General features: G+C 53.9%; 1 protein-coding gene across 1 annotated transcript in view; it reads left to right on the top strand.

The window, feature by feature from the left end:
• Positions 1 to 25,206, top strand: part of LOC140470015 (IQ motif and SEC7 domain-containing protein 1-like) — a 158,482-nt gene that overhangs the window by 110,176 nt on the left and 23,100 nt on the right. Inside the window, 2 exon segments of the mRNA XM_072566485.1 lie at positions 6,172 to 6,342; positions 8,412 to 8,461. Coding sequence (XP_072422586.1) covers positions 6,172 to 6,342; positions 8,412 to 8,461 — 221 coding nt within the window.

The raw sequence follows: 25,206 nt of genomic DNA, 5'->3' as shown, positions 1-25,206 counted from the left end.
GGGGGTTAGAGACTGGAATCAGAACGAGGGAGTTACAGACTGGAATCAGACCGAGGGGGTTACAGACTGGAATCAGACCGAGGGGGTTACAGACTGGAATCAGACCGAGGGGGTTACAGACTGGAATCAGACCGTGGGGGTTACAGACTGGAATCAGACCGAGGGGGTTAGAGACTGGAATCAGACCGAGGGGGTTAGAGAGTGGAATCAGACCGTGGGGGTTACAGAGTGGAATCAGACCGAGGGAGTTACAGACTGGAATCAGACCGAGGGGGTTACAGACTGGAATCAGACCGAGGGGGTTAGAGACTGGAATCAGACCGAGGGGGTTAGAGACTGGAATCAGACCGAGGGGGTTAGAGACTGGAATCAGACCGAGGGGGTTACAGACTGGAATCAGACCGAGGGGGTTACAGACTGGAATCAGACCGAGGGAGTTACAGACTGGAATCAGACCGAGGGGGTTACAGAGTGGAATCAGACCGAGAGGGTTACAGACTGGAATCAGACCGAGGGGGTTAGAGACTGGAATCAGACCGAGGGGGTTAGAGACTGGAATCAGACCGAGGGGGTTACAGAGTGGAATCAGACCGAGGGAGTTACAGACTGGAATCAGACCGAGGGGGTTAGAGACTGGAATCAGACCGAGGGAGTTACAGACTGGAATCAGACCGAGGGGGTTACAGACTGGAATCAGACCGAGGGAGTTAGAGACTGGAATCAGACCGAGGGGGTTACAGACTGGAATCAGACCGAGGGGGTTAGAGAGTGGAATCAGACCGAGGGGGTTACAGACTGGAATCAGACCGAGGGGGTTAGAGACTGGAATCAGACCGAGGGGGTTAGAGACTGGAATCAGACCGAGGGGGTTACAGACTGGAATCAGACCGAGGGGGTTACAGACTGGAATCAGACCGAGGGGGTTACAGACTGGAATCAGACCGAGGGGGTTAGAGACTGGAATCAGACCGAGGGGGTTACAGACTGGAATCAGACCGAGAGGGTTACAGAGTGGAATCAGACCGAGGGGGTTAGAGACTGGAATCAGACCGAGGGGGTTACAGAGTGGAATCAGACCGAGTGGGTTACAGACTGGAATCAGACCGAGGGGGTTACAGACTGGAATCAGACCGAGGGGGTTACAGACTGGAATCAGACCGAGGGGGTTACAGACTGGAATCAGACCGAGGGGGTTACAGAGTGGAATCAGACCGAGGGGGTTACAGACTGGAATCAGACCGAGGGAGTTACAGACTGGAATCAGACCGAGGGGGTTACAGACTGGAATCAGACCGAGGGAGTTACAGACTGGAATCAGACCGAGGGAGTTACTGACTGGAATCAGACCGAGGGGGTTAGAGACTGGAATCAGACCGAGGGGGTTACAGACTGGAATCAGACCGTGGGGGTTACAGACTGGAATCAGACCGAGGGAGTTACAGACTGGAATCAGACCGAGGGGGTTACAGACTGGAATCAGACCGAGGGGGTTACAGACTGGAATCAGACCGAGGGGGTTACAGACTGGAATCAGACCGAGGGGGTTACAGACTGGAATCAGACCGAGGGGGTTAGAGACTGGAATCAGACCGAGGGAGTTACAGACTGGAATCAGACCGAGGGGGTTACAGACTGGAATCAGACCGAGGGGGTTACAGAGTGGAATCAGACCGAGGGGGTTACAGACTGGAATCAGACCGAGGGGGTTACAGACTGGAATCAGACCGAGGGAGTTACAGACTGGAATCAGACCGAGGGAGTTACAGACTGGAATCAGACCGAGGGAGTTACAGACTGGAATCAGACCGAGGGGGTTACAGACTGGAATCAGACCGAGGGGGTTAGAGACTGGAATCAGACCGAGAGGGTTACAGACTGGAATCAGACCGAGGGAGTTACAGACTGGAATCAGACCGAGAGGGTTACAGACTGGAATCAGACCGAGGGGGTTACAGACTGGAATCAGACCGAGGGGGTTACAGACTGGAATCAGACCGAGAGGGTTACAGACTGGAATCAGACCGAGGGGGTTACAGACTGGAATCAGACCGAGGGAGTTACAGACTGGAATCAGACCGAGGGGGGTTACAGACTGGAATCAGACCGAGGGGGTTAGAGACTGGAATCAGACCGAGGGGGTTAGAGACTGGAATCAGACCGTGGGGGTTACAGACTGGAATCAGACCGAGGGGGTTAGAGACTGGAATCAGACCGAGGGGGTTACAGAGTGGAATCAGACCGAGGGGGTTACAGACTGGAATCAGACCGAGGGGGTTAGAGACTGGAATCAGACCGAGGGGGTTAGAGACTGGAATCAGACCGAGAGGGTTACAGACTGGAATCAGACCGAGGGAGTTACAGACTGGAATCAGACCGAGGGGGTTACAGACTGGAATCAGACCGAGAGGGTTACAGACTGGAATCAGACCGAGGGGGTTACAGACTGGAATCAGACCGAGGGGGTTAGAGACTGGAATCAGACCGAGGGAGTTACAGACTGGAATCAGACCGAGGGGGTTACAGACTGGAATCAGACCGAGGGGGTTACAGACTGGAATCAGACCGAGGGGGTTACAGACTGGAATCAGACCGAGGGGGTTAGAGACTGGAATCAGACCGAGGGGGTTACAGACTGGAATCAGACCGTGGGGGTTAGAGACTGGAATCAGACCGAGGGGGTTACAGACTGGAATCAGACCGAGGGGGTTAGAGACTGGAATCAGACCGAGGGGGTTACAGACTGGAATCAGACCGAGAGGGTTACAGAGTGGAATCAGACCGTGGGGGTTACAGACTGGAATCAGACCGAGGGAGTTACAGACTGGAATCAGACCGAGGGGGTTACAGACTGGAATCAGACCGAGGGGGTTAGAGACTGGAATCAGACCGAGGGGGTTACAGAGTGGAATCAGACCGAGGGGGTTACAGACTGGAATCAGACCGAGGGGGTTAGAGACTGGAATCAGACCGTGGGGGTTACAGAGTGGAATCAGAACGAGGGAGTTACAGACTGGAATCAGACTGAGGGGGTTAGAGACTGGAATCAGACCGTGGGGGTTACAGACTGGAATCAGACCGAGGGGGTTACAGACTGGAATCAGACCGAGGGGGTTAGAGACTGGAATCAGACCGAGGGGGTTAGAGAGTGGAATCAGACCGAGGGGGTTACAGACTGGAATCAGACCGAGAGGGTTACAGAGTGGAATCAGACCGAGGGGGTTACAGACTGGAATCAGAACGAGGGAGTTACAGACTGGAATCAGAACGAGGGAGTTACAGACTGGAATCAGACTGAGGGGGTTAGAGAGTGGAATCAGACCGAGGGGGTTAGAGACTGGAATCAGACCGAGGGGGTTAGAGAGTGGAATCAGACCGAGGGAGTTACAGACTGGAATCAGACCGAGGGGGTTACAGACTGGAATCAGAACGAGGGAGTTACAGACTGGAATCAGACTGAGGGGGTTAGAGACTGGAATCAGACCGTGGGGGTTACAGACTGGAATCAGACCGAGGGGGTTACAGACTGGAATCAGACCGAGGGGGTTAGAGACTGGAATCAGACCGAGGGGGTTAGAGAGTGGAATCAGACCGAGGGAGTTACAGACTGGAATCAGACCGAGGGGGTTAGAGACTGGAATCAGACCGAGGGAGTTACAGACTGGAATCAGACCGAGGGGGTTAGAGACTGGAATCAGACCGAGGGGGTTACAGACTGGAATCAGAACGAGGGAGTTACAGACTGGAATCAGACTGAGGGGGTTAGAGACTGGAATCAGACCGTGGGGGTTACAGACTGGAATCAGACCGAGGGGGTTACAGACTGGAATCAGACCGAGGGGGTTACAGACTGGAATCAGACCGAGGGGGTTAGAGAGTGGAATCAGACCGAGGGGGTTACAGACTGGAATCAGACCGAGGGGGTTAGAGACTGGAATCAGACCGAGGGGGGTTACAGACTGGAATCAGACCGAGGGAGTTAGAGACTGGAAACAGACCGAGGGGGTTAGAGACTGGAATCAGACCGAGGGGGTTAGAGACTGGAATCAGACCGAGGGAGTTACAGAGTGGAATCAGACCGAGGGAGTTACTGACTGGAATCAGACCGAGGGAGTTACAGAGTGGAATCAGACCGTGGGGGTTACAGACTGGAATCAGACCGAGGGGGTTAGAGACTGGAATCAGACCGAGGGGGTTAGAGACTGGAATCAGACCGAGGGGGTTAGAGACTGGAATCAGACCGAGGGAGTTACTGACTGGAATCAGACCGAGGGAGTTACAGAGTGGAATCAGACCGAGGGAGTTACAGACTGGAATCAGACCGAGGGGGTTACAGACTGGAATCAGACCGAGGGAGTTACAGACTGGAATCAGACCGAGGGGGTTACAGACTGGAATCAGACCGAGGGGGTTACAGAGTGGAATCAGACCGAGGGGGTTACAGAGTGGAATCAGACCGAGGGGGTTACAGACTGGAATCAGACCGAGGGGGTTAGAGAGTGGAATCAGACCGAGGGAGTTACAGAGTGGAATCAGACCGAGAGGGTTACAGACTGGAATCAGACCGAGGGGGTTACAGACTGGAATCAGACCGAGGGGGTTAGAGACTGGAATCAGACCGAGGGGGTTACAGACTGGAATCAGACCGAGTGGGTTACAGAGTGGAATCAGACCGAGGGGGTTACAGAGTGGAATCAGACCGAGGGGGTTACAGACTGGAATCAGACCGAGGGGGTTAGAGACTGGAATCAGACCGAGGGGGTTACAGACTGGAATCAGACCGAGAGGGTTACAGACTGGAATCAGACCGAGGGGGTTACAGACTGGAATCAGACCGAGGGGGTTAGAGACTGGAATCAGACCGAGGGAGTTACAGACTGGAATCAGACCGAGGGAGTTACAGACTGGAATCAGACCGAGGGGGTTAGAGACTGGAATCAGACCGAGGGGGTTACAGACTGGAATCAGACCGAGGGGGTTACAGAGTGGAATCAGACCGAGGGGGTTACAGACTGGAATCAGACCGAGGGAGTTACAGACTGGAATCAGACCGAGGGAGTTACAGACTGGAATCAGACCGAGGGGGTTACAGACTGGAATCAGACCGAGGGGGTTAGAGACTGGAATCAGACCGAGGGAGTTACAGACTGGAATCAGACCGAGAGAGTTACAGACTGGAATCAGACCGAGGGAGTTACAGAGTGGAATCAGACCGAGGGGGTTACAGACTGGAATCAGACCGAGGGGGTTACAGAGTGGAATCAGACCGAGGGGGTTACAGAGTGGAATCAGACCGAGAGGGTTACAGAGTGGAATCAGACCGTGGGGGTTAGAGACTGGAATCAGACCGAGGGGGTTAGAGACTGGAATCAGACCGAGGGGGTTAGAGACTGGAATCAGACCGAGGGGGTTACAGACTGGAATCAGACCGAGGGGGTTACAGACTGGAATCAGACCGAGGGGGTTACAGACTGGAATCAGACCGAGGGGGTTACAGACTGGAATCAGACCGAGGGGGTTAGAGACTGGAATCAGACCGAGGGGGTTAGAGACTGGAATCAGACCGAGGGGGTTACAGACTGGAATCAGACCGAGGGGGTTACAGACTGGAATCAGACCGAGGGGGTTACAGACTGGAATCAGACCGAGGGGGTTACAGAGTGGAATCAGACCGAGGGGGTTACAGAGTGGAATCAGACCGAGAGGGTTACAGAGTGGAATCAGACCGTGGGGGTTAGAGACTGGAATCAGACCGAGGGGGTTAGAGACTGGAATCAGACCGAGGGGGTTAGAGACTGGAATCAGACCGAGGGGGTTAGAGACTGGAATCAGACCGAGGGGGTTAGAGACTGGAATCAGACTGAGGGAGTTACAGACTGGAATCAGACCGAGGGGGTTAGAGACTGGAATCAGACCGAGGGGGTTACAGACTGGGATCAGACCGAGAGGGTTACAGACTGGAATCAGACCGTGGGGGTTACAGACTGGAATCAGACCGAGGGGGTTACAGACTGGAATCAGACCGAGGGGGTTACAGACTGGAATCAGACCGAGAGGGTTACAGACTGGAATCAGACCGAGGGGGTTACAGACTGGAATCAGACCGAGGGGGTTAAATATACTCACGTGGAACGCCTCTTTAATTGTTTTTGCTCCTTGTTTGTCCTCTGTCAGCCGAGCTGGAGAAGCAGAAGGGTGTAATCCGTGCCACCATGTTACAGAGTGCCAGCCTGAAGAAAGATGCTGTGAATGGCACTCTCACCAGCCTGGACGATACCTATGCTATGGGTGAAGGACTGAAACGAAGTGCTCTGAGTAGCTCACTGCGGGACCTCTCAGATGCAGGTAAGTGGTATGGTAGGGACAGCGATCGGAGCACGCTGTGGGGTGACGGGGGGGGATGCCACAATGAAACAAACCACTCGGGTTATCCACTCGGGTGCTCCTCAGACTCCCGCACCTTGATGGTGACAAAGCTCCCCCTCTCCCCCTCAGTGCTGGGCCTGAACGGCTTATCACCTGGATCTGTCACCTGCCTGTTTCTTCCTGATCTCTGTCAGCTTTGGGTTCTGCTGCTCACTCAGGGGTAGGAGGTCAGTCACTAGCAATGTAATCGCTTCCCGTGATTTTATCCCAGTGCAGGGACAGGGACAGCACGGGGTTAAGATACAGAGTAAAGCTCCCTCTACACTGTCCCTCCATCACACACTCCCAGGGACAGGGACAGCACGGGGTTAAGATACAGAGTAAAGCTCCCTCTACACTGTCCCCCATCAAACACTCCCCGGGACAGGGACAGCACGGGGTTAGATACAGAGTAAAGCTACCTCTACACTGTCCCCTATCAAACACTCCCCGGGACAGGGACAGCACGGGGTTAGATACAGAGTAAAGCTCCCTCTACACTGTCCCCCATCAAACACTCCCAGGATAGGGACAGCACGGGGTTAGATACAGAGTAAAGCTCCCTCTACACTGTCCCCTATCAAACACTCCCCGGGACAGGGACAGCACGGGGTTAGATACAGAGTAAAGGTCCCTCTACACTGTCCCCATCAAACACTCCCAGGACAGGAACAGCACGGGATTAGATACAGAGTAAAGCTCCCTCTACACTGTCCCCTATCAAACACTCCCAGGGACAGGGACAGCACGGGGTTAGATACAGAGTAAAGCTCCCTCTACACTGTCCCCGTCAAACACTCCCCGGGACAGGGACAGCACGGGGTTAGATACAGAGTAAAGCTCCCTCTACACTGTCCCCATCAAACACTCCCCGGGACAGGGACAGCACGGGGTTAGATACAGAGTAAAGCTCCCTCTACACTGTCCCCATCAAACACTCCCAGGGACAGCACGGGGTTAGATACAGAGTAAAGCTCCCTCTACACTGTCCCCTATCAAACACTCCCAGGGACAGGGACAGCACGGGGTTAGATACAGAGTAAAGCTCCCTCTACACTGTCCCCATCAAACACTCCCAGGGACAGCACGGGGTTAAGATACAGAGTAAAGCTCCCTCTACACTGTCCCCCCATCAAACACTCCCAGGGAAACTCCCAGGAATCACTCCCATGATTGTTCAGAGATAATCATGTCCAGGGAGAGAATGAGATGAGATTGGGGAGACAGTCTGACAGGGTGGCGAATCCAGAATCCAATGGGATCTTCCCCCCCCCGACTCCGGTGAAGGATCAGTGTGTATGACATGAATTACCAGAGGAAGTGGAGGAGGCTGGACCATATACAACATTGGAAGGGTTTGGAGGGAAATGGGCCAAATAATGGCAAAAGGATTTGGGTTGGATTTATTTCGGATAGCTGGTCAACATGGAGAAGTTGTACCGAAGGGTCTCTTTCAGTGTTCGACAGCTCTGTGACTCTGTCTCAATCACTCTGCCTCTTTCTGTCTCTCACTCTGCCTCTCTCAGTCTATCCCGCTCTCTTCTCTCTCCCTGTTTCTCTGCCTCTTCATCTCTGTCTCTCTTCCCACTCTCTGTCTTTGTGTCTCACTGGTTCTCCCTCTGCCTCTCTCTCTGTCTCTTGCTCAGTCTCTGTCTGTCTCCCTGTTTCTCCCTCCGTCTGTTCTCTCTCTCCGTCTCTCTCTCTCTCTCTCTCTCTCTCTCTCTCGACCTTCCCTCTCTGTCTCTCTCTCTGTCCTCCCTTCTCACTCCAACCCTGACACTCTCCTTTCCCTTCCATATCCCCCACCCTGAATTACTGAGCCTCTGTATCCCGCTGATCCCGATTCTGACTGGGTCCTGTGCCTGACGTGTGGAGCTGTCGGGGTATTTGGGATGCGGGTGGTGGTGGGATTGGGGAGTGAGAGACGGTGGGACTCAGCCAGAGGCTCAAAGGGGTGACCCAGCCTTGGCACTGTGTCTAACGCTTGGTGTTGCGTGTGTCTGGCCCAGGGAAACGGGGACGCCGAAACAGTGTGGGATCGCTCGACAGCACCATTGAAGTAAGTGGCACCCAATCAAACCCCTCATTCCCCTGCCAGAAAGATCATTAAACCCTGCCATCCCACGTGTCTGCTCCACAGCCGCCATCTTGGATTTGTTTGCCTTCCCCTTCTCTGTGTAAGCCTGTCCTGTGTCTGCCATTACCCATTTACCCCCATCACCCCCTTATATCCCAAAGGTCCCCTTTACCCATTTACCCCCATCACCCCCTTATATCCCAAAGGTCCCCTTTACCCATTTACCCCCATCACCCCCTCATATCCCTAATGTTCCCTTTACCCATTTACCCCCATCACCCCCTCATATCCCTAATGTCCCCTTTACCCCCATCACCCCCTCATATCCCTAATGTCCCCTTTACCCCATCACCCCCCCATATCCCTAATGTCCCCTTTACCCCCATCACCCCCCCATATCCCTAATGTCCCCTTTACCCCCATCACCCCCCCATATCCCTAATGTCCCCTTTACCCATTTACCCCCATCACCCCCTCATATCCCTAATGTCCCCTTTACCCATTTACCCCCATCACCCCTCATATCCCTAATGTCCCCTTTACCCCCATCACCCCCCCATATCCCTAATGTCCCCTTTACCCATTTACCCCCATCACCCCCTCATATCCCTAATGTCCCCTTTACCCATTTACCCCCATCACCCCTCATATCCCTAATGTCCCCTTTACCCATTTACCCCCATCACCCCCTCATATCCCTAATGTCCCCTTTACCCCCATCACCCCCCCATATCCCTAATGTCCCCTTTACCCATTTACCCCCATCACCCCCCCATATCCCTAATGTCCCCTTTACCCCATCACCCCCCCATATCCCTAATGTCCCCTTTACCCATTTACCCCCCATCACCCCCCCATATCCCTAATGTCCCCTTTACCCATTTACCCCCATCACCCCCTTATATCCCAAAGGTCCCCTTTACCCATTTACCCCCATCACCCCCTTATATCCCAAAGGTCCCCTTTACCCATTTACCCCCATCACCCCCTTATATCCCAAAGGTCCCCTTTACCCATTTACCCCCATCACCCCCTCATATCCCTAATGTCCCCTTTACCCATTTACCCCCATCACCCCCTCATATCCCTAATGTCCCCTTTACCCCCATCACCCCCCCCATATCCCTAATGTCCCCTTTACCCATTTACCCCCATCACCCCCCCATATCCCTAATGTCCCCTTTACCCCATCACCCCCTCATATCCCTAATGTCCACTTTACCCATTTACCCCCCATCACCCCCCCATATCCCTAATGTCCCCTTTACCCCCATCACCCCCTCATATCCCTAATGTCCCCTTTACCCCACATCACCCCCTCATATCCCTAATGTCCCCTTTACCCATTTACCCCCCATCACCCCCCCATATCCCTAATGTCCCCTTTACCCCCATCACCCCCCCATATCCCTAATGTCCCCTTTACCCCCATCACCCCCTCATATCCCTAATGTCCCCTTTACCCATTTACCCCCCATCACCCCCCCATATCCCTAATGTCCCCTTTACCCCCATCACCCCCCCATATCCCTAATGTCCCCTTTACCCCCATCACCCCCTCATATCCCTAATGTCCCCTTTACCCATTTACCCCCATCACCCCCCCATATCCCTAATGTCCCCTTTACCCCCCCATCACCCCCCCATATCCCTAATGTCCCCTTTACCCATTTACCCCATCACCCCCCCATATCCCGAATGTCCCCTTTACCCCCATCACCCCCCCATATCCCTAATGTCCCCTTTACCCCCATCACCCCCCCATATCCCTAATGTCCCCCTTTACCCCCATCACCCCCCCATATCCCTAATGTCCCCTTTACCCCCATCACCCCCCCCATATCCCTAATGTCCCCTTTACCCATTTACTCCCATCATCCCCTCATATCCCTAATGTCCCCTTTACCCCATCACCCCCCCAAATCCCTAATGTCCCCCTTTACCCCCATCACCCCCCCATATCCCTAATGTCACCTTTACCCCCATCACCCCCTCATATCCCTAATGTCCCCTTTACCCCCATCACCCCCTCATATCCCTAATGTCCCCTTTACCCATTTACCCCCATCACCCCCTCATATCCCTAATGTCCCCTTTACCCCCATCACCCCCTCATATCCCTAATGTCCCCTTTACCCCCATCACCCCCTCATATCCCTAATGTCCCCTTTACCCCCATTACCCCCCCATATCCCTAATGTCTCCTTTACCCCATCACCCCCCCATATCCCTAATGTCCCCTATACCCCCATCACCCCCCCATATCCCTAATGTCCCATTTACCCCCATCACCCCCCCATATCCCTAATGTCCCCTTTACCCATTTACCCCCATCACCCCCCCATATCCCTAATGTCCCCTTTACCCATTTACCCCCATCACCCCCCCATATCCCTAATGTCCCCTTTACCCCTTTACCCCCATCACCCCCCCATATCCCTAATGTCCCCTTTACCCCCATCACCCCCCCATATCCCTAATGTCCCCTTTACCCCTTTACCCCCATCACCCCCCCATATCCCTAATGTCCCCTTTACCCCCATCACCCCCCCATATCCCTAATGTCCCCTTTACCCCCATCACCCCCCCATATCCCTAATGTCCCCTTTACCCATTTACCCCCATCACCCCCTCATATCCCTAATGTCCCCTTTACCCATTTACCCCCATCACCCCCCCATATCCCTAATGTCCCCTTTACCCCCATCACCCCCTCATATCCCTAATGTCCCCTTTACCCCCATCACCCCCCTCATATCCCTAATGTCCCCTTTACCCATTTACCCCCATCACCCCCCCATATCCCTAATGTCCCCTTTACCCATTTACCCCCATCACCCCCCCATATCCCTAATGCCCCTTTACCCATTTACCCCCATCACCCCCCCATATCCCTAATGTCCCCTTTACCCATTTACCCCCATCACCCCCCCATATCCCTAATGTCCCCTTTACCCCCATCACCCCCTCATATCCCTAATGTCCCCTTTACCCCCATCACCCCCCCATATCCCTAATGTCCCCTTTACCCATTTACCCCATCACCCCCCCATATCCCTAATGTCCCCTTTACCCCCATCACCCCCTCATATCCCTAATGTCCCCTTTACCCATTTACCCCATCACCCCCCCATATCCCTAATGTCCCCTTTACCCCCATCACCCCCCTCATATCCCTAATGTCCCCTTTACCCATTTACCGCCATCACCCCCCCATATCCCTAATGTCCCCTTTACCCATTTACCCCCATATCCCTAATGTCCCCTTTACCCATTTACCCCCATATCCCTAATGTCCCCTTTACCCCATCACCCCCCCATATCCCTAATGTCCCCTTTACCCATTTACCCCATCACCCCCTCATATCCCTAATGTCCCCTTTACCCATTTACCCCATCACCCCCTCATATCCCTAATGTCCCCTTTACCCATTTACCCCCATCACCCCCCCATATCCCTAATGTCCCCTTTACCCATTTACCCCCATCACCCCCTCATATCCCTAATGTCCCCTTTACCCATTTACCCCATCACCCCCTCATATCCCTAATGTCCCCTTTACCCATTTACCCCCATCACCCCCTCATATCCCTAATGTCCCCTTTACCCCCCATCACCCCCCCATATCCCGAATGTCCCCTTTACCCCCATCACCCCCTCATATCCCTAATGTCCCCTTTACCCATTTACCCCCATCACTCCCTCATATCCCTAATGTCCCCTTTACCCATTTACCCCCCATCACCCCCCCATATCCCTAATGTCCCCTTTCCCCATTTACCCCCATCACCCCCCCCATATCCCTAATGTCCCCTTTACCCATTTACCCCCATCACCCCCCCATATCCCTAATGTCCCCTTTACCCCATCACCCCCCCATATCCCTAATGTCCCCTTTACCCCCATCACCCCCTCATATCCCTAATGTCCCCTTTACCCATTTACCCCCATCACCCCCTCATATCCCTAATGTCCCCTTTACCCACATCACCCCCCTCATATCCCTAATGTCCCCTTTACCCATTTACCCCCATCACCCCCTCATATCCCTAATGTCCCCTTTACCCCCATCACCCCCTCATATCCCTAATGTCCCCTTTACCCACATCACCCCCCTCATATCCCTAATGTCCCCTTTACCCATTTACCCCCATCACCCCCTCATATCCCTAATGTCCCCTTTACCCCCATCACCCCCCCATATCCCTAATGTCCCCTTTACCCCCATCACCCCCCTCATATCCCAAAGGTCCCCTTTACCCCCCATCACCCCCTCATATCCCAAAGGTCCCCTTTACCCCCCATCACCCCCCCATATCCCTAATGTCCCCGTTACCCCATCACCCCCCCATATCCCTAATGTCCCCTTTACCCCCATCACCCCCTCATATCCCTAATGTCCCCTTTACCCATTTACCCCCATCACCCCCCCATATCCCTAATGTCCCCTTTACCCATTTACCCCCATCACCCCCCCATATCCCTAATGTCCCCTTTACCCATTTACCCCCATCACCCCCCATATCCCTAATGTCCCCTTTACCCATTTACCCCCATCACCCCCCCATATCCCTAATGTCCCCTTTACCCCCATCACCCCCTCATATCCCTAATGTCCCCTTTACCCCCCATCACCCCCCCATATCCCTAATGTCCCCTTTACCCCCATCACCCCGTCATATCCCTAATGTCCCATTTACCCATTTACCCCCATCACCCCCCATATCCCTAATGTCCCCTTTACCCCCATCACCCCCCATATCCCTAATGTCCCCTTTACCCATTTACCCCCATCACCCCCTCATATCCCTAATGTCCCATTTACCCATTTACCCCCATCACCCCCTCATATCCCTAATGTCCCATTTACCCATTTACCCCCCATCACCCCCCCATATCCCTAATGTCCCCTTTACCCATTTACCCCCATCACCCCCCCCATATCCCTAATGTCCCCTTTACCCCCATCACCCCCTCATATCCCTAATGTCCCCTTTACCCATTTACCCCCATCACCCCCCCATATCCCTAATGTCCCCTTTACCCATTTACCCCCATCACCCCCTCATATCCCTAATGTCCCCTTTACCCATTTACCCCCATCACCCCCTCATATCCCTAATGTCCCCTTTACCCCCCATCACCCCCCCATATCCCTAATGTCCCCTTTACCCCCATCACCCCCCCATATCCCTAATGTCCCCTTTACCCCCATCACCCCCTCATATCCCTAATGTCCCCTTTACCCATTTACCCCCATCACCCCCCCATATCCCTAATGTCCCCTTTACCCATTTACCCCCATCACCCCCTCATATCCCTAATGTCCCCTTTACCCATTTACCCCCATCACCCCCTCATATCCCTAATGTCCCCTTTACCCCCCATCACCCCCCCATATCCCTAATGTCCCCTTTACCCCCATCACCCCCCCATATCCCTAATGTCCCCTTTACCCCCCATCACCCCCCCATATCCCTAATGTCCCCTTTACCCCCCATCACCCCCCATATCCCTAATGTCCCCTTTACCCCCATCACCCCCTCATATCCCTAATGTCCCCTTTACCCCCATCACCCCCCCATATCCCTAATGTCCCCTTTACCCATTTACCCCCATCACCCCCTCATATCCCTAATGTCCCCTTTACCCATTTACCCCCATCACCCCCTCATATCCCTAATGTCCCCTTTACCCATTTACCCCCATCACCCCCTCATATCCCTAATGTCCCCTTTACCCATTTACCCCCATCACCCCCTCATATCCCTAATGTCCCCTTGACCCATTTACCCCCATCACCCCCTCATATCCCTAATGTCCCCTGTACCCATTTACCCCCATCATCCCCCCATATCCCTAATGTCCCCTTTACCCATTTACCCCCATCACCCCCCATATCCCTAATGTCCCCTTTACCCATTTACCCCATCACCCCCTCATATCCCTAATGTCCCCTTTACCCCCATCACCCCCCCATATCCCTAATGTCCCCTTTACCCCCATCACCCCCTCATATCCCTAATGTCCCCTTTACCCCCATCACCCCCCCATATCCCTAATGTCCCCTTTACCCCCATCACCCCCTCATATCCCTAATGTCCCCTTTACCCATTTACCCCCATCACCCCCTCATATCCCTAATGTCCCCTTTACCCCCATCACCCCCTCATATCCCTAATGTCCCCTTTACCCCCATCACCCCCCCATATCCCTAATGTCCCCTTTACCCATTTACCCCCATCACCCCCTCATATCCCTAATGTCCCCTTTACCCATTTACCCCATCACCCCCTCATATCCCTAATGTCCCCTTTACCCATTTACCCCCATCACCCCCCATATCCCTAATGTCCCCTTTACCCCCATCACCCCCCCATATCCCTAATGTCCCCTTTACCCATTTACCCCATCACCCCCCCATATCCCTAATGTCCCCTTTACCCCATCACCCCCCCATATCCCTAATGTCCCCTTTACCCCCCATCACCCCCCTCATATCCCTAATGTCCCCTTTACCCCAATCACCCCCCCATATCCCTAATGTCCCCTTTACCCATTTACCCCCATCACCCCCTCATATCCCTAATGTCCCATTTACCCATTTACCCCCATCACCCCCCATATCCCTAATGTCCCCTTTACCCCCATCACCCCCCCATATCCCTAATGTCCCCTTTACCCCCATCACCCCCCCATATCCCTAATGTCCCCTTTACCCATTTACCCCCATCACCCCCCATATCCCTAATGTCCCCTTTACCCATTTACCCCCATCACCCCCCTCATATCCCTAATGTCCCCTTTACCCCGATCACCCCCTCATATCCCTAATGTCCCCTTTACCCATTTACCCCCATCACCCCCTCATATCCCTAATGTCCCATTTACCCATTTACCCCCATCACCCCCCCATATCCCTAATGTCCCCTTTACCCCCATCACCCCCCCATATCCCTAATGTCCCCTTTACCCCCATCACCCCCCCATATCCCTAATGTCCCCTTTACCCATTTACCCCCATCACCCCCCCATATCCCTAATGTCCCCTTTACCCATTTACCCCCATCACCCCCTCATATCCCTAATGTCCCCTTTACCCATTTACCACCATCACCCCCCCATATCCCTAATGTCCCCTTTACCCCCCATCACCCCCCCATATCCCTAATGTCCCCTTTACCCATTTACCCCCATCACCCCCCCCATATCCCTAATGGCCCCTTTACCCATTTACCCCCATCACCCCCTCATATCCCTAATGTCCCCCTTTACCCATTTACCCCCATCACCCCCCCATATCCCTAATGTCCCCTTTACCCATTTACCCCATCACCCCCTCATATCCCTAATGTCCCCTTTACCCCCATCACCCCCCCATATCCCTAATGTCCCCTTTACCCATTTACCCCCATCACCCCCTCATATCCCTAATGTCCCCTTTACCGATTTACCCCCCATCACCCCCCCATATCCCAAATATCCCCTTTACCCCCCATCACCCCCCCACATCCCTAATGTCCCCTTTACCCATTTACCCCATCACCCCCTCATATCCCTAATGTCCCCTTTACCCCCCATCACCCCCCCATATCCCTAATGTCCCCTTTACCCCCATCACCCCCCCATATCCCTAATGTCCCCTTTACCCCCCATCACCCCCCCATATCCCTAATGTCCCCCTTACCCATTTACCCCATCACCCCCCCATATCCCTAATGTCCCCTTTACCCATTTACCCCCATCACCCCGTCATATCCCTAATGTCCCCTTTACCCCCATCACCCCCCCCCCATATCCCTAATGTCCCCTTTACCCATTTACACCCATCACCCCCCCATATCCCTAATGTCCCCTTTACCGCCATCACCCCCCTCATATCCCTAATGTCCCCTTTACCCCCATCACCCCCCCATATCCCTAATGTCCCCTTTACCCATTTACCCCCATCACCCCCCCATATCCCTAATGTCCCCTTTACCCATTTACCCCCATCACCCCCTCATATCCCTAATGTCCCCTTTACCCCCATCACCCCCCCATATCCCTAATGTCCCCTTTACCCATTTACCCCCATCACCCCCCCATATCCCTAATGTCCCCTTTACCCATTTACCCCCCATCACCCCCCCATATCCCTAATGTCCCCTTTACCCCCATCACCCCCTCATATCCCTAATGTCCCCTTTACCCCACATCACCCCCTCATATCCCTAATGTCCCCTTTACCCATTTACCCCCCATCACCCCCCCATATCCCTAATGTCCCCTTTACCCCCATCACCCCCCCATATCCCTAATGTCCCCTTTACCCCCATCACCCCCTCATATCCCTAATGTCCCCTTTACCCATTTACCCCCCATCACCCCCCCATATCCCTAATGTCCCCTTTACCCCCATCACCCCCCCATATCCCTAATGTCCCCTTTACCCCCATCACCCCCTCATATCCCTAATGTCCCCTTTACCCATTTACCCCCATCACCCCCCCATATCCCTAATGTCCCCTTTACCCCCCCATCACCCCCCCATATCCCTAATGTCCCCTTTACCCATTTACCCCATCACCCCCCCATATCCCGAATGTCCCCTTTACCCCCATCACCCCCCCATATCCCTAATGTCCCCTTTACCCCCATCACCCCCCCATATCCCTAATGTCCCCCTTTACCCCCATCACCCCCCCATATCCCTAATGTCCCCTTTACCCCCATCACCCCCCCCATATCCCTAATGTCCCCTTTACCCATTTACTCCCATCACCCCCTCATATCCCTAATGTCCCCTTTACCCCATCACCCCCCCAAATCCCTAATGTCCCCCTTTACCCCCATCACCCCCCCATATCCCTAATGTCACCTTTACCCCCATCACCCCCTCATATCCCTAATGTCCCCTTTACCCCCATCACCCCCTCATATCCCTAATGTCCCCTTTACCCATTTACCCCCATCACCCCCTCATATCCCTAATGTCCCCTTTACCCCCATCACCCCCTCATATCCCTAATGTCCCCTTTACCCCCATCACCCCCTCATATCCCTAATGTCCCCTTTACCCCCATTAACCCCCCATATCCCTAATGTCCCCTTTACCCCATCACCCCCCCATATCCCTAATGTCCCCTATACCCCCATCACCCCCCCATATCCCTAATGTCCCATTTACCCCCATCACCCCCCCATATCCCTAATGTCCCCTTTACCCATTTACCCCCATCACCCCCCCATATCCCTAATGTCCCCTTTACCCATTTACCCCCATCACCCCCCCATATCCCTAATGTCCCCTTTACCCCTTTACCCCCATCACCCCCCCATATCCCTAATGTCCCCTTTACCCCCATCACCCCCCCATATCCCTAATGTCCCCTTTACCCCTTTACCCCCATCACCCCCCCATATCCCTAATGTCCCCTTTACCCCCATCACCCCCCCATATCCCTAATGTCCCATTTACCCCCATCACCCCCCCATATCCCTAATGTCCCCTTTACCCATTTACCCCCATCACCCCCTCATATCCCTAATGTCCCCTTTACCCATTTACCCCCATCACCCCCCCATATCCCTAATGTCCCCTTTACCCCCATCACCCCCTCATATCCCTAATGTCCCCTTTACCCCCATCACCCCCCTCATATCCCTAATGTCCCCTTTACCCATTTACCCTCATCACCCCCCCATATCCCTAATGTCCCCTTTACCCATTTACCCCCATGACCCCCCCATATCCCTAATGTCCCCTTTACCCATTTACCCCCATCACCCCCCCATATCCCTAATGTCCCCTTTACCCATTTACACCCCATCACCCCCCCATATCCCTAATGTCCCCTTTACCCCCATCACCCCCTCATATCCCTAATGTCCCCTTTACCCCCATCACCCCCCCATATCCCTAATGTCCCCTTTACCCATTTACCCCATCACCCCCCCATATCCCTAATGTCCCCTTTACCCCCATCACCCCCTCATATCCCTAATGTCCCCTTTACCCATTTACCCCATCACCCCCCCATATCCCTAATGTCCCCTTTACCCCCATCACCCCCCTCATATCCCTAATGTCCCCTTTACCCATTTACCGCCATCACCCCCCCATATCCCTAATGTCCCCTTTACCCATTTACCCCCATATCCCTAATGTCCCCTTTACCCATTTACCCCCATATCCCTAATGTCCCCTTTACCCCATCACCCCCCCATATCCCTAATGTCCCCTTTACCCATTTACCCCATCACCCCCTCATATCCCTAATGTCCCCTTTACCCATTTACCCCATCACCCCCTCATATCCCTAATGTCCCCTTTACCCATTTACCCCCATCACCCCCCCATATCCCTAATGTCCCCTTTACCCATTTACCCCCATCACCCCCTCATATCCCTAATGTCCCCTTTACCCATTTACCCCATCACCCCCTCATATCCCTAATGTCCCCTTTACCCATTTACCCCCATCACCCCCTCATATCCCTAATGTCCCCTTTACCCCCCATCACCCCCCCATATCCCGAATGTCCCCTTTACCCCCATCACCCCCTCATATCCCTAATGTCCCCTTTACCCATTTACCCCCATCACTCCCTCATATCCCTAATGTCCCCTTTACCCATTTACCCCCCATCACCCCCCCATATCCCTAATGTCCCCTTTCCCCATTTACCCCCATCACCCCCCCATATCCCTAATGTCCCCTTTACCCATTTACCCCCATCACCCCCCATATCCCTAATGTCCCCTTTACCCCATCACCCCCCCATATCCCTAATGTCCCCTTTACCCCCATCACCCCCTCATATCCCTAATGTCCCCTTTACCCCCATCACCCCCCCATATCCCTAATGTCCCCTTTACCCCCATCACCCCCTCATATCCCTAATGTCCCCTTTACCCACATCACCCCCCTCATATCCCTAATGTCCCCTTTACCCATTTACCCCCATCACCCCCTCATATCCCTAATGTCCCCTTTACCCCCATCACCCCCCCATATCCCTAATGTCCCCTTTACCCCCATCACCTCCCTCATATCCCAAAGGTCCCCTTTACCCCCCATCACCCCCTCATATCCCAAAGGTCCCCTTTACCCCCCATCACCCCCCCATATCCCTAATGTCCCCGTTACCCCATCACCCCCCCATATCCCTAATGTCCCCTTTACCCCCATCACCCCCTCATATCCCTAATGTCCCCTTTACCCATTTACCCCCATCACCCCCCCATATCCCTAATGTCCCCTTTACCCATTTACCCCCATCACCCCCCCATATCCCTAATGTCCCCTTTACCCATTTACCCCCATCACCCCCCCATATCCCTAATGTCCCCTTTACCCATTTACCCCCATCACCCCCCCATATCCCTAATGTCCCCTTTACCCCCATCACCCCCCTCATATCCCTAATGTCCCCTTTACCCCCCATCACCCCCCCATATCCCTAATGTCCCCTTTACCCCCATCACCCCCTCATATCCCTAATGTCCCCTTTACCCATTTACCCCCATCACCCCCCATATCCCTAATGTCCCCTTTACCCCCATCGCCCCCCATATCCCTAATGTCCCCTTTACCCATTTACCCCCATCACCCCCTCATATCCCTAATGTCCCATTTACCCATTTACCCCCATCACCCCCTCATATCCCTAATGTCCCATTTACCCATTTACCCCCCATCACCCCCCCATATCCCTAATGTCCCCTTTACCCATTTACCCCCATCACCCCCCCCATATCCCTAAAGTCCCCTTTACCCCCATCACCCCCTCATATCCCTAATGTCCCCTTTACCCATTTACCCCCATCACCCCCTCATATCCCTAATGTCCCCTTTACCCATTTACCCCCATCACCCCCTCATATCCCTAATGTCCCCTTTACCCCCCATCACCCCCCCATATCCCTAATGTCCCCTTTACCCCCATCACCCCCCCATATCCCTAATGTCCCCTTTACCCCCATCACCCCCTCATATCCCTAATGTCCCCTTTACCCATTTACCCCCATCACCCCCCCATATCCCTAATGTCCCCTTTACCCATTTACCCCCATCACCCCCTCATATCCCTAATGTCCCCTTTACCCATTTACCCCCATCACCCCCTCATATCCCTAATGTCCCCTTTACCCCCCATCACCCCCCCATATCCCTAATGTCCCCTTTACCCCCATCACCCCCCCATATCCCTAATGTCCCCTTTACCCCCCATCACCCCCCCATATCCCTAATGTCCCCTTTACCCCCCATCACCCCCCATATCCCTAATGTCCCCTTTACCCCCATCACCCCCTCATATCCCTAATGTCCCCTTTACCCATTTACCCCCATCACCCCCTCATATCCCTAATGTCCCCTTTACCCATTTACCCCCATCACCCCCTCATATCCCTAATGTCCCCTTTACCCATTTACCCCCATCACCCCCTCATATCCCTAATGTCCCCTTTACCCATTTACCCCCATCACCCCCTCATATCCCTAATGTCCCCTGTACCCATTTACCCCCATCATCCCCCCATATCCCTAATGTCCCCTTTACCCATTTACCCCCATCACCCCCCATATCCCTAATGTCCCCTTTACCCATTTACCCCATCACCCCCTCATATCCCTAATGTCCCCTTTACCCCCATCACCCCCCCATATCCCTAATGTCCCCTTTACCCCCATCACCCCCTCATATCCCTAATGTCCCCTTTACCCCCATCACCCCCCCCCATATCCCTAATGTCCCCTTTACCCCCATCACCCCCTCATATCCCTAATGTCCCCTTTACCCATTTACCCCCATCACCCCCTCATATCCCTAATGTCCCCTTTACCCCCATCACCCCCTCATATCCCTAATGTCCCCTTTACCCCCATCACCCCCCCATATCCCTAAAGTCCCCTTTACCCATTTACCCCCATCACCCCCTCATATCCCTAATGTCCCCTTTACCCATTTACCCCATCACCCCCTCATATCCCTAATGTCCCCTTTACCCATTTACCCCCATCACCCCCCATATCCCTAATGTCCCCTTTACCCCCATCACCCCCCCATATCCCTAATGTCCCCTTTACCCATTTACCCCATCACCCCCCCATATCCCTAATGTCCCCTTTACCCCATCACCCCCCCATATCCCTAATGTCCCCTTTACCCCAATCACCCCCCCATATCCCTAATGTCCCCTTTACCCATTTACCCCCATCACCCCCTCATATCCCTAATGTCCCATTTACCCATTTACCCCCATCACCCCCCCATATCCCTAATGTCCCCTTTACCCCCATCACCCCCCCATATCCCTAATGTCCCCTTTACCCCCATCACCCCCCCATATCCCTAATGTCCCCTTTACCCATTTACCCCCATCACCCCCCATATCCCTAATGTCCCCTTTACCCATTTACCCCCATCACCCCCCTCATATCCCTAATGTCCCCTTTACCCCGATCACCCCCTCATATCCCTAATGTCCCCTTTACCCATTTACCCCCATCACCCCCTCATATCCCTAATGTCCCATTTACCCATTTACCCCCATCACCCCCCCCATATCCCTAATGTCCCCTTTACCCCCATCACCCCCCCATATCCCTAATGTCCCCTTTACCCCCATCACCCCCCCATATCCCTAATGTCCCCTTTACCCATTTACCCCCATCACCCCCCCATATCCCTAATGTCCCCTTTACCCATTTACCCCCATCACCCCCTCATATCCCTAATGTCCCCTTTACCCATTTACCACCATCACCCCCCCATATCCCTAATGTCCCCTTTACCCCCCATCACCCCCCCATATCCCTAATGTCCCCTTTACCCATTTACCCCCATCACCCCCCCATATCCCTAATGGCCCCTTTACCCATTTACCCCCATCACCCCCTCATATCCCTAATGTCCCCCTTTACCCATTTACCCCCATCACCCCCCCATATCCCTAATGTCCCCTTTACCCATTTACCCCATCACCCCCTCATATCCCTAATGTCCCCTTTACCCCCATCACCCCCCCATATCCCTAATGTCCCCTTTACCCATTTACCCCCATCACCCCCTCATATCCCTAATGTCCCCTTTACCCATTTACCCCCCATCACCCCCCCATATCCCAAATGTCCCCTTTACCCCCCATCACCCCCCCACATCCCTAATGTCCCCTTTACCCATTTACCCCATCACCCCCTCATATCCCTAATGTCCCCTTTACCCCCCATCACCCCCCCATATCCCTAATGTCCCCTTTACCCCCATCACCCCCCCATATCCCTAATGTCCCCTTTACCCCCCATCACCCCCCCATATCCCTAATGTCCCCCTTACCCATTTACCCCATCACCCCCCCATATCCCTAATGTCCCCTTTACCCATTTACCCCCATCACCCCGTCATATCCCTAATGTCCCCTTTACCCCCATCACCCCCCCCCATATCCCTAATGTCCCCTTTACCCATTTACACCCATCACCCCCCCATATCCCTAATGTCCCCTTTACCGCCATCACCCCCCTCATATCCCTAATGTCCCCTTTACCCCCATCACCCCCCCATATCCCTAATGTCCCCTTTACCCATTTACCCCCATCACCCCCCCATATCCCTAATGTCCCCTCTACCCATTTACCCCCATCACCCCCCCATATCCCTAATGTCCCCTTTACCCCCATCACCCCCCTAATATCCTTAATGTCCCCTTTTCCCATTTACCCCCATCACCCCCTCAGATCCCTAATGTCCCCTTTACCCATTTACCCCCATCACCCCCCATATCCCTAATGTCCCCTTTACCCCCATCACCCCCTCATATCCCTAATGTCCCCTTTACCCCCATCACCCCCCCATATCCCTAATGTCCCCTTTACCCATTTACCCCCATCACCCCCCCATATCCCTAATGTCCCCTTTACCCATTTACCCCCATCACCCCCCCATATCCCTAATGTCCCCTTTACCCATTTACCCCCATATCCCTAATGTCCCCTTTACCCCCCATCACCCCCCCCATATCCCTAATGTCCCCTTTACCCATTTACCCCCATCACCCCCCCATATCCCTAATGTCCCCTTTACCCATTTACCCCCATCACCCCCTCATATCCCTAATATCCCCTTTACCCATTTACCCCCATCACCCCCCCATATCCCTAATGTCCCCTTTACCCCCATCACCCCCCTCATATCCCTAATGTCCCCTTTACCCATTTACCCCCATCACCCCCCCATATCCCTAATGTCCCCTTTACCCATTTACCCCCATCACCCCCTCATATCCCTAATGTCCCCTTTACCCATTTACCACCATCACCCCCCCATATCCCTAATGTCCCCTTTACCCCCCATCACCCCCCCATATCCCTAATGTCCCCTTTACCCATTTACCCCCATCACCCCCCCATATCCCTAATGTCCCCTTTACCCCCATCACCCCCCCCATATCCCTAATGTCCCCTTTACCCATTTACCCCCATCACCCCCCCATATCCCTAATGTCCCCTTTACCCATTTACCCCCATCACCCCCTCATATCCCTAATGTCCCCTTTACCCATTTACCACCATCACCCCCCCATATCCCTAATGTCCCCTTTACCCCCCATCACCCCCCCATATCCCTAATGTCCCCTTTACCCATTTACCCCCATCACCCCCCCATATCCCTAATGGCCCCTTTTCCCATTTACCCCCATCACCCCCTCATATCCCTAATGTCCCCCTTTACCCATTTACCCCCATCACCCCCCCATATCCCTAATGTCCCCTTTACCCATTTACCCCATCACCCCCTCATATCCCTAATGTCCCCTTTACCCCCATCACCCCCCCATATCCCTAATGTCCCCTTTACCCATTTACCCCCATCACCCCCTCATATCCCTAATGTCCCCTTTACCGATTTACCCCCCATCACCCCCCCATATCCCAAATGTCCCCTTTACCCCCCATCACCCCCCCACATCCCTAATGTCCCCTTTACCCATTTACCCCATCACCCCCTCATATCCCTAATGTCCCCTTTACCCCCCATCACCCCCCCATATCCCTAATGTCCCCTTTACCCCCATCACCCCCCCATATCCCTAATGTCCCCTTTACCCCCCATCACCCCCCCATATCCCTAATGTCCCCCTTACCCATTTACCCCATCACCCCCCCATATCCCTAATGTCCCCTTTACCCATTTACCCCCATCACCCCGTCATATCCCTAATGTCCCCTTTACCCCCATCACCCCCCCCCCCCATATCCCTAATGTCCCCTTTACCCATTTACACCCATCACCCCCCCATATCCCTAATGTCCCCTTTACCGCCATCACCCCCCTCATATCCCTAATGTCCCCTTTACCCCCATCACCCCCCCATATCCCTAATGTCCCCTTTACCCATTTACCCCCATCACCCCCCCATATCCCTAATGTCCACTTTACCCATTTACCCCCATCACCCCCTCATATCCCTAATGTCCCCTTTACCCCCATCACCCCCCCCATATCCCTAATGTCCCCTTTACCCATTTACCCCCATCACCCCCCCATATCCCTAATGTCCCCTTTACCCCATCACCCCCTCATATCCCTAATGTCCCCTTTACCCATTTACCCCCCATCACCCCCCCATATCCCTAATGTCCCCTTTACCCCCATCACCCCCTCATATCCCTAATGTCCCCTTTACCCCACATCACCCCCTCATATCCCTAATGTCCCCTTTACCCATTTACCCCCCATC

The sequence above is a fragment of the Chiloscyllium punctatum genome, chromosome 50, assembly GCF_047496795.1.
Source record: "Chiloscyllium punctatum isolate Juve2018m chromosome 50, sChiPun1.3, whole genome shotgun sequence".
Taxonomy (NCBI): domain Eukaryota; kingdom Metazoa; phylum Chordata; class Chondrichthyes; order Orectolobiformes; family Hemiscylliidae; genus Chiloscyllium; species Chiloscyllium punctatum.
Note: the sequence above shows the minus strand (reverse complement) of the source record. Positions and strands in the feature narration are given on the sequence as shown.